The 13,506-nt window shown below is 39.5% G+C and overlaps 1 protein-coding gene across 2 annotated transcripts in view; it reads left to right on the forward strand.

Annotated features, from left to right (window-relative positions):
- PLD1 (phospholipase D1) overlaps positions 1 to 13,506 on the forward strand; it is a 288,369-nt gene that overhangs the window by 223,741 nt on the left and 51,122 nt on the right. For both annotated transcript variants that reach the window (XM_055127575.1, XM_055127576.1), the window contains 2 exons: positions 7,736 to 7,849; positions 10,651 to 10,700. In XM_055127575.1, the coding sequence (XP_054983550.1) occupies positions 7,736 to 7,849; positions 10,651 to 10,700 (164 nt within the window). The remainder of the gene's footprint in view (positions 1 to 7,735; positions 7,850 to 10,650; positions 10,701 to 13,506) is intronic.

The following is a 13,506-nucleotide window of genomic DNA, read 5'->3' on the forward strand; positions in this document are numbered from 1 at the left end:
CTGCTGCAAAATCTACAACGAAATGATTTATCCTCCCTCTTGAAGTTTATGGCAATGAAATATGATCTATAAATCTCAGATTCTTAAAAAGAAAAGACATTTAATAACCAGAAAAGTATGGGGAACCCCTTTAAAGCTGTCTGCATATCCTGAGACTCTGGAGAGAGCAGACTACGCCCCTCTGCCTACACTCCAAGATGAGGGTGGCAGTGGAGGGGCCAAGAGAGAAGACTGGGACATGAGCTATACCCATGGCAGTTCAGCACAGCGGCAGTGTGGCAATTATAAAAATGAAATATTCAACTGAAATGTGGGGTTAAAAGGATCCACACACTCCCTGCCCCTGAAAATGTCACCTTTTATTTTACAATTTTCTCTTAGTCCATATTAATATGTTGTGTATACTTTCTCTGCAATGGTGACTTATTTCCTTCCACCCAAATCTCTCAAGTCCCATTTCCACACAATACAAGGAAAATTCACTTTTTCACTTTCTGATACAGGCGGCCAAATTCAGTAATTTCTCCTAATTGCTAGTCTGTATTCAATATTCTGTATTTCTCTGGCTGCCATGACATCTTTGTGAGAATGCTAAAATCCCCATAGCACTGCTTGGTCTTGGGTCTGCTCAGGGATCCATTTACTGGAACTTATGACTTCAACTTCTTTTAGATCATTGTGCTTTTTTCCTTTATTTAAATACTGTGATTTACAAGGTTATTGATAGTTGAGTTTTAGGCATACAATATTTTAATACCGATTCCACCACCATGTCAATTTCTCTACACCAGTGTACCCATAGTCCCTTCCACCCCCAACTTGTCACCCTCACAGGCACATTATAAAGTTCCTGTGGGCTCAGCTTAGATCTCATGTTATCTCATGTTGTCGAATCTCTGTTTGGGATATATTCACCTCGTCTTATGCTGTCCTGATGCAGCTTTGTCCTGTGATTCCCCTGGAAATAAATCTGTCTCCTTGTGTTCCCCTATCCATGCCTAAAGTTGATGGAGGAGGTCTGTCCTATTCTCCCTGGAATTGTGATTGAGGACCAAGGATAAGGTCCTTCCACCAAAGCCTGCTTACTCCTCTATACTCCTCCTTCAGCTTAAGGAATCTCTAGCTTCCCAAATTTCAAATGCTGACACTTTGTATATTGGTTCCTGTGTGAGGATGCACCCCCAGGAGCAATATGTGTCTCCTGTCCCAGATAAGAGTGGGACTCCCACATTGATGATGTGGGAAGCTGGAGGGCGGCAGGGAGTGGGGGGGGGGGGGAAGATTTAACAATTCAGTGTCAATCGGCCATATCTGTAATTGCAGTAGTAACTTTACTTGAGCCATTTTCACATTGTACCAGAAGGATTTTGCTAGTCATTTTTTTGTATTGAAAAAAAGTGATCTATCTATTGAGTGGCAGTAGGATAATTTAGTTAAGCATTTCCCCATTACTGAACATTTATTTCCAATTTTTAGCTGCCATACATAGTACTGCTAAGACAAGTTTGTGAGTTTTAAAGGAAAAACTTATTTTTAACAGAAAGCCTGAGATTGCGATTTGATCAAATCGTTCTGAACTTAAGTGGATGGAGCGATTGCCTGTGTAATGGCTCAGTGCCTGCTTGCTCTTATCTTGCTTTTAAGATCATCAGTAATTCTGCTCAAATCCTTGCCCTAAATGATTGCTCTCACATGCAACACCCATGTTAAAAGGATGCAGTACTTCAGAATAGAATCCTCAGCAGCTGCCTGCTTGTCTTTTGTGTTTTGGATCAAGAATGGACACTGGCCAGACTGGTGTATAGTATTTTCATCATTGACTTAAACTTACTCACAGTGTAGTGGTTTGAAACCCCCAACCTCTTTTTCTGTAGCAGTGAAAACCCAAGTCGTGTTTGCGCATCAAAAATCAAATACCTGGGGCCGGAGCGATAGCACAGCGGGTAGGGCGTTTGCCTTGCACGCGGCCGACCCGGGTTCGATCCCCGGCATCCCATATGGTCCCCCAAGCACCGCCAGGAGTAGTTCCTGAGTGCAAAGCCAGGAGTAACCCCTGAGCATCGCTGGGTGTGACCCAAAAAGCAAAAAAAAAATAAAAAAAAATCAAATACCTGATATGTAATTTATGGATTTATGGTGTCCCAGGAATGCAAAACTTTATGTAAATGTTCAGGTTCCTGAAAATTAAATTTGCAGGAATGTTTTTCTGACTAGATAAGATTTCAGTATCCTATGTGTCACTTCTCCATTTTGAAGTATTGCTTCTGCAATACATAAGGATAATATATTCTAAAGTTTTCCCTTCCGTTTCTCTTTCTTTCTCTCTCTCTCTTTCTCTCTCCCTCCCTTCCTCTCTCTCACTCCCTCTCCCTCTCTCTTTGCTTTTGGACCACATCTATCTGTGCTCAGGGCTTACTCATGCCTCTGCACTTGGGAATCACTCCTTGCAGGAATCAGGGGACAATATGGTATGCTGGGGATTGAACCCAAGTCTGCCATATGCACTATGTATGTGTCTTGCAAAGCATGCAAGGCAAGAGCCCCACCTATGGTACTATCTCTCCAGCCCCAAGTAAGGTACATCTTCTATGAACAAATATTTGAACACTTGATCAACACCAGCAACACCTCTACAATTTTTCTAACAAAAGTGACAAACCAATGACTTGTTTGGATCAGCATACATAGCACATACTTATTATGAAATATAAAAATTAGAAATAGCTTGAATATATATCTTTAAAGAACATGCTTGAGGGTATGTTGCCACCAGCAGTTCAACCTGTACCTGTGGGGCGAGTGCATCAGCAGCCTGATGGTGTCTTCAGGTTTCCTGATATCCCAAAATTGCCACTGTGCCTTTGGTCAGACCCCAACAACTTGGGGCCAAGTTTACCAAGAAATTAAATGGCCAAAAGTTAGGTGTGTGGGAGCCATGCCCACAAACCACCTCCAGCTCAGCTATACAATTCCATTTATTGGCCTTATTTGAGAGACCCATAAGTAAATTTCAAAAGAGATCAAAAGCCACAGTTAATCTTGGACCTACTAATGGCTGAACAGATTGGGGTAAATTGGAGGGGGGCGGGAAGACCTGGTGCCCAACCAAGCAGAGACCCCAGAAGCTGCTTTCACAATCTGAAATCGCTGCCATATCTCTGGCCCAACTCCACCGTCTCAGGACGGGCCTCACCAAGATATACTCTGCTGAAAATTTGGGTATGTGGGTTTTGTGACTGAAATCTCCAGGTTTACTCTGGGTCAGGATGGGCTACCTCCCCCCACCTCTCTGTACTTCCAGAAGCCTCGGCAGTCACATCCACACCCCAAAGTGGCCCCCCAATTGAAAAGCTACTTCAGCCTTCCTGTCCCGATAAAAATACAAATGCCCTGAACAAACACCATGACCTCTTATCACCTGCATTACAAACCATAATACACAGAAGGAAAAGGAGAGAGAGCGAGCGAGAGAGAGAGAGAGAGAGAGAGAGAGAGCAAGAAAGAAAGTGCCTCCCATAAAGGGAGGCTCAGGTGTGGGAGGATTGAGTGATTGTATGACTGAAACCCAATTATGAACAGTTTTGTAATGGTCTATCTCATGGATATTCAATTAAAACATTAAAAAAAATTTTTTAAGTAATGTGGAGTTCATGCCCAATTCAATAAGCTTAATCAATGTCGAATAAGTGGCAGTACTCCTAGATTTAAAACAAGAACATGCTTAAATATTATTATATGTGTTTCCATGTGAAATATTAAATATAATCACTGTGTCACTGTCATCCCATTGTTTATTGATTTACTTGAGCGGGCACCAGTAACATCACTATAACACTCAGCCCCAAGATTTTAGCAGCCTCTCCTTACTCATCTTTCCCAACGACTGGAGGTTCTTTCAAGGCCAAGGGACTGAGACTCATTGTTACTGTTTCTGGCATATCTATTATGTAACCGGTAGTTTCCCAGGCTCTGCCGTGCGGGCAGAATACTCTCGGTAGCTTGCCAAGAATATGTGTATATCTCTGAGAGGTATGTGTATATCTTTTACTGTATTTGGGGTATGAATACGCCATGGGGAGCTTGCAAGGCTTTCCTGTGTGGGCAATAGACTCTTGGTAGCTTGTCAGGTTCTACAAGAAGGAGAACAAAGATATTAAAATTTAATATTTTATTTATTAAATATAATAAAATGTGTTAAATCTATTTTTAAATAATGTCACAGCAACTATCATTGTGTTTAAGGAATTGCAAGATACCCTGGTATATGATAAAATAATAAAAGTATTTTAAACATTTTTTATAGAAGAAAAGAATATACCTAAGCTTATACATGTCACAGTCTATTTCTATAGGAGCTTTGAAGAGACAAGTAATAGAGAAGAAAAATGAGATGAAGGACAAGAGAGTAAAAGTAAAACTTTTTATCATATAATCTACTTTTTAAATGTCATACTATAGCCATTAAAACTTATTTATTTGCAGTTTTGCCAAAAAGTTTAAGATAAAAATCACTATGTGATCTTGGAGTTGTTTTTCTATGTATGCATCCCAAACAGATACTGTATACCAATATTCATTATTCACTCTAGCTGAAATAAACACCCAACATGCCCTTTGGCAGATAATTGGATAAATAAAATACATAGTATGCATATAGGAAATATTATTCTTCCTAAGAAGGAAGAAAATTCTGACACAGGCTATGACATGGATAAATCTTTTACTTTATTTTGATAATGAATGGTACGCAGTTATCACTTCTGACTGCACTCAGGGATCATTTCTGGCAGCTTGAGGGACTCTATGTGCTGCTTGGGACTGAACTCGGACCAGTGAATGTAAGGCGAGCACCTCTCCACTGAACTATCAGTCCCACCCCTGATATGAATGAATCTTGATGATATTTCCTAAGTGAAATGTCAGGAGTTATTTAATTATTGATTTTTGTTTGTGGTGAAGAAATGTTTTGAAATTACATCTTAGGATACTTTTACATCATGTTAGTGTAATTAATACCATGAATGGTACATTTGAAAGTGTTTAAAATGAAAAAAAAAAGTGGCTAAAATGAACATTTTGGCGTTGATATATTTTACCATAAAAATATGGTAAGTATGTTCAAATAAGGTACAATTCAAATAAGGTATAATTTAATTTAGCATACAATACCCCATGAACCTTAGCCTCTTTTCTACCAACAGCTTTCCAGAAACATTCTTCCAACTTAATCCCATCCTCCTGAGCAAATGGCACTGAGTACAAGCATGCAAGGTTCTGTTTTGTGTTTCTGAAGAGCTTCCCACATTGCCTAGGCAACCAGTGTGTGCGTTACTATTATGTGAAGCAGACATAATTATGTGAAGAAGAGTGTTGAGTAGACGCCCCCAACCCCCGCCCCAGCCATGTGCATTAGACCTCAGGAGTAGAAGTTCAGCTGGTTTGGATGGGAAAGTCCAGGATGACCCTGGCAGGAGCCAGTTAATTACTCTGGAGAAAGAGGTAGAACTCTAGCCCAGTGGAACTGGAGAAGACAGTCAGGCTCGGAGGACAGAGAAGCCAGCGTTCCTTAGTAGGGAGTTGAGCCTGAGCATGGGGCACTCCTCCCTTACCCTTGAGAGTGGCACTGGGGGCATCACACTGAAGCTGCTTCTAGGAAAGCCATTGAGGCCAGGTGTCAATATATCAGTGTCCATTTAAAATATTGAATATGAAGGTGGAGAGGATTAGAACACATGCCTCGTATACGTGGAAACCTGAGTTTGATCTCTGATCTAGCAAACCCAGGTCCCAGTACTGCCAGTGGTAACCCCCTAAAAAAACTATTGAAAGACAAAATACAGCATTTACTGTAGAAAAATGTCTTTCATAATCATTCTTCTTTTCCACAGTTTCCTTTACCATATATTAATGTGGGCCTTTTACCCTTATCGAGCAGAGAAAATACTTTTCACTTCTTATGTGATTTTTCCCCCCCAACTCAAACTGTGTTCGCCATCTAGTGATTAATCCATGTCATTACAGCAGTCTTCTCCAAATTCCTGTGTCTGAGTTCTGCTGTTAAGCACATAGACAGCCACACTTAATTCCGTTGGCTTGCATGCATGCACGCACTCAGGCATCTCTGTCCCCAAACTCATGTTCTATATAACATGCTGCCTTCATTGGAATTCAGAAATATCAGAAATAAACTTTTCAGAGAGTAGTGATAATATTTACATAGTGGGGGGTATTAGGAAGAGAATGAACTTTATAGAGATTGTTGTAGCACTGTCCTCCCATTGTGCATCGATTTGCTTGAGCAGGCACTAGTAACATCTCCATTGTGAGACTTGTTACTGTTTTTGGCATATCGAATATGCCACGGGTAGCTTGCCAGGCTCTGCTGTGCGGGTGGGATATTCTCAGTATCTTGCCGGGCTCTCCGAGAGGGATGGAGGAATTGAACCTGGGTCAGCCATGCGCAAGGCAAATGCCCTACCCGCTGTGCTATCACTCCAGCCCATAGAAGATTTAATATATTTAAATATATTAAATATATTTAATATATTAGGATATATTAAAATATATATTAAAATTATAATAGGATATATTTAAAAATTAACCAATGCAGTACCGTTGTATGAATATAGACCCTCAAAAAAAGGATGCAATTCCTTGCCCACAGGCAGTCATTTCCAACCTTTCCCTTCTCCCCATATTTCTTATAAATGGAGAAGAGCAATTAGATGTACTTCCTAATAGTCGAGCATATTCTCATAATTTCTTAACTTCTGAATGCAGATCAAGGTAAGAATCTGCACTTCTTTGTTGCATCACTGACTACCAAAGGCAATGCAAAGGCTTTTCATTTTGAGACTCAATCAGCTGGAAGATTGAGATGAGAAATACAGTGTTATTTGCAGAGAATTGAAAACTCAGCCTGACTCATTAAGAGTCCTCATAGAAGCCAGGATGTTTCACCTGAATGACAATTTTCAGACCTAAATTAAAAATATTAACAGAGGTTATTTCTGCATTGGAAATATACTGGGCCCAGTGTGTCTTTTTGCCCCCGAAGTCTAGACTGCAGGGATGCAGAATTAAACAATGGTTAGCTATCTAAGCTAAGCACTAGTGGATACAACCTGTTATACATAAACTCTTAAGATACTGTATTTGTGGACTAGAGAGATAGTGTAGGTGGCTAACCCCAGCTAGATCTTTAGCGCCACAAGGTCCCTGAGCACTGCCAGTACATTGCTGGGGTGGCCAAGGTAATTTCAGCACTGCATCTTTGGGCTCTCACAGTGAACCATCAACCTGGCTGGCCAAGAATCTATGGGAGGAGCCCTTGGGCCTCCTTAGCATTTTTAGGAGACCACTCCCCCCATACTCCAATCCCTGAAGAAAATGCTGTTTTTTTTTTCAAAAATTTGTTAAACCTTCAATGCCCAGTCTTCCTGGGATCTAAGCAGTTCTTTCTTGCAAAGAAAATGAAGGAATGTGCTCTAGAGACAGGGGTACAATTGTCATTCTACTGGCAAGTTTAATTTGTATTTTAAGTTTTCATGAACTGTTACCCAAATAATAGCTTTGGTCCTCCAACCCATGGCACCCACAAACCAAGAAATGTGATAGAATGCTTGAAGCAGACAATTCCTTCAGTCTCAAAGTCCATGTTGAACTGCTTGGCTGTCACTTTAAACTGCCATATATCTTTTATTTTAGTGAATAGCTATGCATCTGACTTTTGCAGGGAAAACAAGAGATACCGGGTATATGTTGTGATACCACTCCTGCCAGGTTTTGAAGGAGACATTTCAACTGGTGGAGGAAATGCTCTACAGGCAATAATGCACTTCAACTACAGGTAGGTTCTAAAATGGTCTTTGGGGGGCTGGAGCGATAACACAGCGGGTAGGGCATTTGTCTTGCATGCAGCCGACCAGGGTTCGATTCCCAGCATCCCATATGGTCCCCAGAGCACCGCCAGGAGTAATTCCTGAGTGCAGAACCAGGAGTAACCCCTGTGCATCGCCAGGTGTGACCCAAAAAGCAAAAAAAAATAAAAGGGTCTTTTTTCTCTCAGCTTTAATCAGCTATTCAGGCAAACTGGTGAAAGGAATGGACATATTTCTCCAGATAGATCTAGTAAACATTGAATGGATGAATCAATGAATACTTTATTGTACTTTTGTATCTTGGCTTTGTTTACTGACTGGTAAATTTCAAATGGGACCTAAAATCATTAATTGTGGGCCATAACTACCTGACAAGAATATGAAACTAAAGTATTAGTCTCTTATTCCATTGCTCATCTTTGTGTGTGTCTTGTCTCATTTTTTAAGATACATATCTTTACTACATAGTATATGTAGATTATTACTATAAAATAATTCTCTCTATATAGTAGCACTGTCATTCCGTTGTTCACTGATTTGCTCAATCAGGTACCTCCATTGTGAGACTTGTTACTGTTTTTTGTATTTTTTGCATTTCAAATACGCCGCAGGTAGCTTGCCAGGTATTAAAGTATCTTTAACTCACCAGATAGCTATTAACTGTTCCATATTTTTTCCTGTAAGTTGAGAAAAGGAAAATATGTTTTTTTGCTTTATATATTCATATCAGTTGATATATATTCATATACTATATATTTGAGATTATATCCATGTGTTTATATATTTGAAAGTATATATGTTTAAATATGTGTGCATATACATGTATATATACATATATATACATATATATATATATATATATATTGCTCTGGACTAGTAATGTGCTTTGAGTGGGAGGAAACATTCCTTGCAGGAACAAGTTCCTGGTTCAGTTCCTGGCACTGCCTGTTTCACCAAGACCACAGAGTGTGTCCTCACCCCAAATAAAATGCTTAAAATTGTACGATTCGTACTAATTATTGTAAATGATATGTGAGGGTTCTCTTTTTTTAATCTCCTAGAATTTTCATTGTTTTTTTAGTCTTACCTATTTAAAATTTTAGGTAAAGTGTTCTTGTTCTTGATACTCTAAATGACATGCTTACCTTATTCACCTAAAATAAATAAATCAAGCACAGAGACTTCTGTCTTTTGCAAGTGAAGCATTATGAGTAGTTGAGGGGTCATCGCGTAGTGAGTCTGCAAAGAAAGGTGGTATAGAAAGTGCTGGGAAGGCAGCAGCCTTAGGGTTATCCTGGTCACGTAGCTGGGAAAGTGAGTAGGAGGGAAGTGGGCAAATCTAGGACTATCAGAGCTGTCAGTTAGGAACTCAGTAACCTGAGATCCAAAAGTACTTTACTCTAAATCACACTCTAATCAGGACGGGGCCAGCCCCCTGCATAGCTTCTTTTCTCACTGACTGCTTTGCAGAGCCACGTGTATTTTTCACCTTTGCAGTCAACCTCTCTGTGGAGTCTCGATCTTACACAAGCCCCCTCAACCCCATGTTTAAAGTAGGTGAGCAGGACTGGAGCGCTCAGTGCCTTGGTTAAATAAGAGGAGGTGGTTGGATGTCCTCCTGCTGCCCCCACACCCCCCCAGAGGCACCCCTCCTCCAGCTCTGTGGTCCTCTCTGCACATGACAGCACATCTTGATGGTGGGAAGTTTATTTGTTTTTCCACCTTCTTGTTTCTGGCTTTTCAAGCTGTCTTTCTGCCATAGTTTCAAGGGAAGCAATTATTTTTCCCTTTCTTTTTCCGGCAGATTTGCCTGGTTACACTTAAACAGAGCTCTAACTGTGCTTTGGTCCGTACATTTGTACTGAAGATTTTCCCATTTCTAATATTATATGATTTATAACATGACAAACAAAGCTTTTCAAGTATTTAAGGCACTGACATAATGTTTAATTAGATTTTATCTGCTTCATTTTCCATTCTAATATTATTTTTGGAATATTGTCAATTGTAATTATTTCTATGACTATTTTTTTGGGTTTGAACCAGCTGAATGAAAAAACATGTTCTGCTTTTGTGCAGCAACCAAAACTATAACCTTTTATTATGCAAAAACATCTCTATTTGTTCGCATCATCTTTAATAATATCAGCAGTTCCCAGGCATAACTGTATTTTTAATTACTTTCATAGAGCAAGCAGATGGAGCATAGAATTTTTTATTTTGTCAGTGTTTCTAATTCATTGGCTATTTTAAGAGTCTTGGGAAACAAAGTCATTAGCAGAGTCAGCTATTCAAGACCATATTTTTCACTTTTAAGAGGTTTGCTGACTTTACAGAGACAGACTAGGTATAATAGTTTATTTAATTCAAAATTACTTTGCTAAGTGTTTGCCCTTTCACATCTAAAGCAATGTGACTCTGCAAGTACGTGGATTGGTTGAGGCATTCTAAGTTTATATTGCTGCCACCAGGTTTTCTAAGGAGAAAAATTCATTCAGAACCATCGACTAAAAATAACATCTCCTTTTGAAATATGACATTTTTTTTAACTTTTCCATTTGTGCATCTCAAAACAACTACCTTTCCCCATCAGTAATATTACAAAAATGATAGTGATGTGGTTTTTTTTCACTTAAGAGTCTATATAGCATCTTTTCATAAAAGCACTTGCTCTATTTTCACTTAGATAACAATTGCACTCCATGGATATTGCAGTTGGGATTGCTTCTTTTGAAACTTCTATGATTATAATAATTTTTCCTATTTTCAGAACCATGTGCAGAGGAGAAAATTCTATCCTTGGGCAGTTAAAAGCAGAACGTAAGTAACTGCTTTTTCTCTTCCTCCATGGTAGTTATTGGTAATAAATAATCACTAAAGTGTGATTATAGGCTTGTTTCCACAATGATCGCCCAAATATATTGAACAGATATAAGTTTCTTATTCTCATTAAATTGTCTAATCTAATAATGTTCAAATGCAGCCACCAAATTTGAGATGCAGAGCTCATTTTAAAAATGAGACTTTACAAGAAGACAGGGACAATGGTCCCCTGAGCACCGCCAGGGGTAATTCCTGAGTGCAGAGCCAGGAATAACCTCTGTGCATCGCAAGGTGTGACCCAAAAAGCCAAAAAAAAAAAAAAGAAAACAGGGACAGACAGAATGACAGCACTCATTTGTGGAATATAAAAGCTGAGGCAGAATGCAACTGGGATATTTAAGGGATCACTAAGTCAATGATGGATGGAGGGATCACTTGGGATGGGAGATATGTGCTGAAAGTAGATAAAGGACCAAACATGATGGCCTCTCAGTATCTTTATTGTAAGCCATATTTCCAAAAGTAGAGAGAAAGAAGGAAATTGTCTGCCATAGAGACAGGAGGTGGGATGGGGTGCGGGTGGTAGGCGGAATACTGGGGACATTGGTGGTGGAAAATAAAACTGGTGGAGGGATGGGTGTTCAATCATTGTATGACTGAAACTCAATCAAGAAAGCTTTTCAATTATATCTCGGTGATTCAATAATTTAAAAGATTACATCTATTTCCTTCTAATGCAAAAAAAATAATAAAAATAAAAATGAGACTTTATAATTAATTTTAATTTATTTATAGTCATTGCTTGGATTTCTAAAGTATTTCAAAGGGTGGTATTTGTATTTTCTCCTGTGATTTTTCTCTATTATCCTGGGGAAAAGTCAGGAAAGGTGTTTACCTCAAAGCTGAGGTCATAGATGCTCTAAAGTCAATGAGAAGCTAACCCTAAGTTTGGCACATAGTAAGTGCTCAGAAATGTCCCATGCCTGTGCATTAGGTATTGGAAATTCTACAAGAATTAACTAAATGGGACAGAAGCAAGAGTACAGTAGAAAGTGCTCTTATTTTGCACAAGACCACCCCAGGGTGAATCCCTGGCACCCATATGGTGCCCTGAGCACCACCAAGAGTTATCCCTGAAAGCAGAGTCAGGAGTCAGCCCGAGTATTACCGTTATGGCCCCAAACAATAAAAGAACAAATAAATAAATAAATAAAAAGCAACCAAACTAATTGTAAATAGGTACTCAAGTTGTTCTCTAGGTTGGGTCTAGATTGGAAGGCCACATTTGAAACATGAGGTTTAAGATAAAACCAGGTTGTTAGGAATTTCTGATCTCTGGAGCAAACTCATCAACGTAATATTTACAGGAATATTGACTTGCAGCTGGGTAGTAATGGAAAATAAGAATGGTGCCAGAGGAGAGAAAATGGTGCATTGGGAATGAAAGGGAGGGAGGGTTATATATGAACAAGACTGAAAAAAGGCTTTAGGGGATATAAGAGGAAAAGAGCAAGGAAAATGTCAGATAACTCTTAGAGTTTTAACACACCTACCAGGAGAATGGTGCTACCCCAGTGAGTTTAGAAATGCCGAAAAAGTCATCATAATCACATAGTGTCCTGTGACATGTTCTACAGTTCTTCCATAAAACTAAATTGATATTTATGAATGAAATATGGTTTTATACTAGTGGTTTTCTGAAGATATACTGGATGATGTCTAAGAATGTGGGGAGAAAACATTCTATCTTCCAAGTATGACTTAAAAATACGGAATATGAGGCATCTGTGGGAATACCAAAATACTTCATTTTTGGAAGTTCTTACCTCCAAAAACCTACCTCTCTATCAAAACAGAAAACATTGACAAAAATGATTTAAATCAACTTTCAAAATTTTAGAGATTAAATAATGGAAGGAGTAACAATATTATAACAAAGTAATCTTGGCTTTAAAAAACATAGTGAGTTTTGTGGTATTTTAACTTGCACATGTCCATCCTCTTCCTCAACTCCATAGTTACCTTAAAAACCAATAATTTTTAAATAACTGTGAAAAGTAGAGATAGTACAAGGGTTAAGGCACTTGCCTTGTATCCTGCTGACCCATGTTTGAAACTGGTATCCTGAGCACTGCCAGGTGAGGCACAGAGTCCCTGAGTACCACCGCAAAACCAGAAATAGAAAAATTAGCAGCCAACAGGGACTGAAAGGGACAGGCTTAGTTTTATAGTCTGGTCCCCTAACAAATTTTAGAAATGTATCATAATATGATTCAGACAGGTAGCGTGTGAAGAGTCGGGCCAGTGTATTGATGAGTACTGGCGGCAGATTCTTCAAGTGTTCGGGTCTGACCTTGTCCAGACCAGGTGCTGTTCGCGTCTTTACCAGCGAAATGACGTGTTGGATTTCAGAAGGGAGAATGTTGGGAACGACATATCCATCCTGTGGAATTTGGTATGTGGGCAGGTGGACATGGCTGTCAAAGAGATCCGAGTAGAAGTCCTGAATAATTTTCTCCATTGCCTTTCTGGAGGATGCCATTGGGATGTTGGAGGGCAGTCTTGTAGTTGGTGAAGGACAGACGAGCATTGCGAGTATTTTTCCCAGCTTCTGCTGCCTGGCCAACACTGCTGCTCTTCTCTCTTTGAGGTCTTTCTTTATTGCATCTCTGCACAGCTTTGTGAGTTCAGACGTTAGCTTGTGGTTGCCTGAGGCTCATGCCAAGCCACGTTGATGAATGAGCTCGAGAGTTTTCGAAGACAGGCGTCTGTTTGTGGCTTTCTCACTCTCGGCATTCTTAGC

This window comes from Sorex araneus, chromosome 2, assembly GCF_027595985.1.
Source record: "Sorex araneus isolate mSorAra2 chromosome 2, mSorAra2.pri, whole genome shotgun sequence".
NCBI lineage: Eukaryota > Metazoa > Chordata > Mammalia > Eulipotyphla > Soricidae > Sorex > Sorex araneus.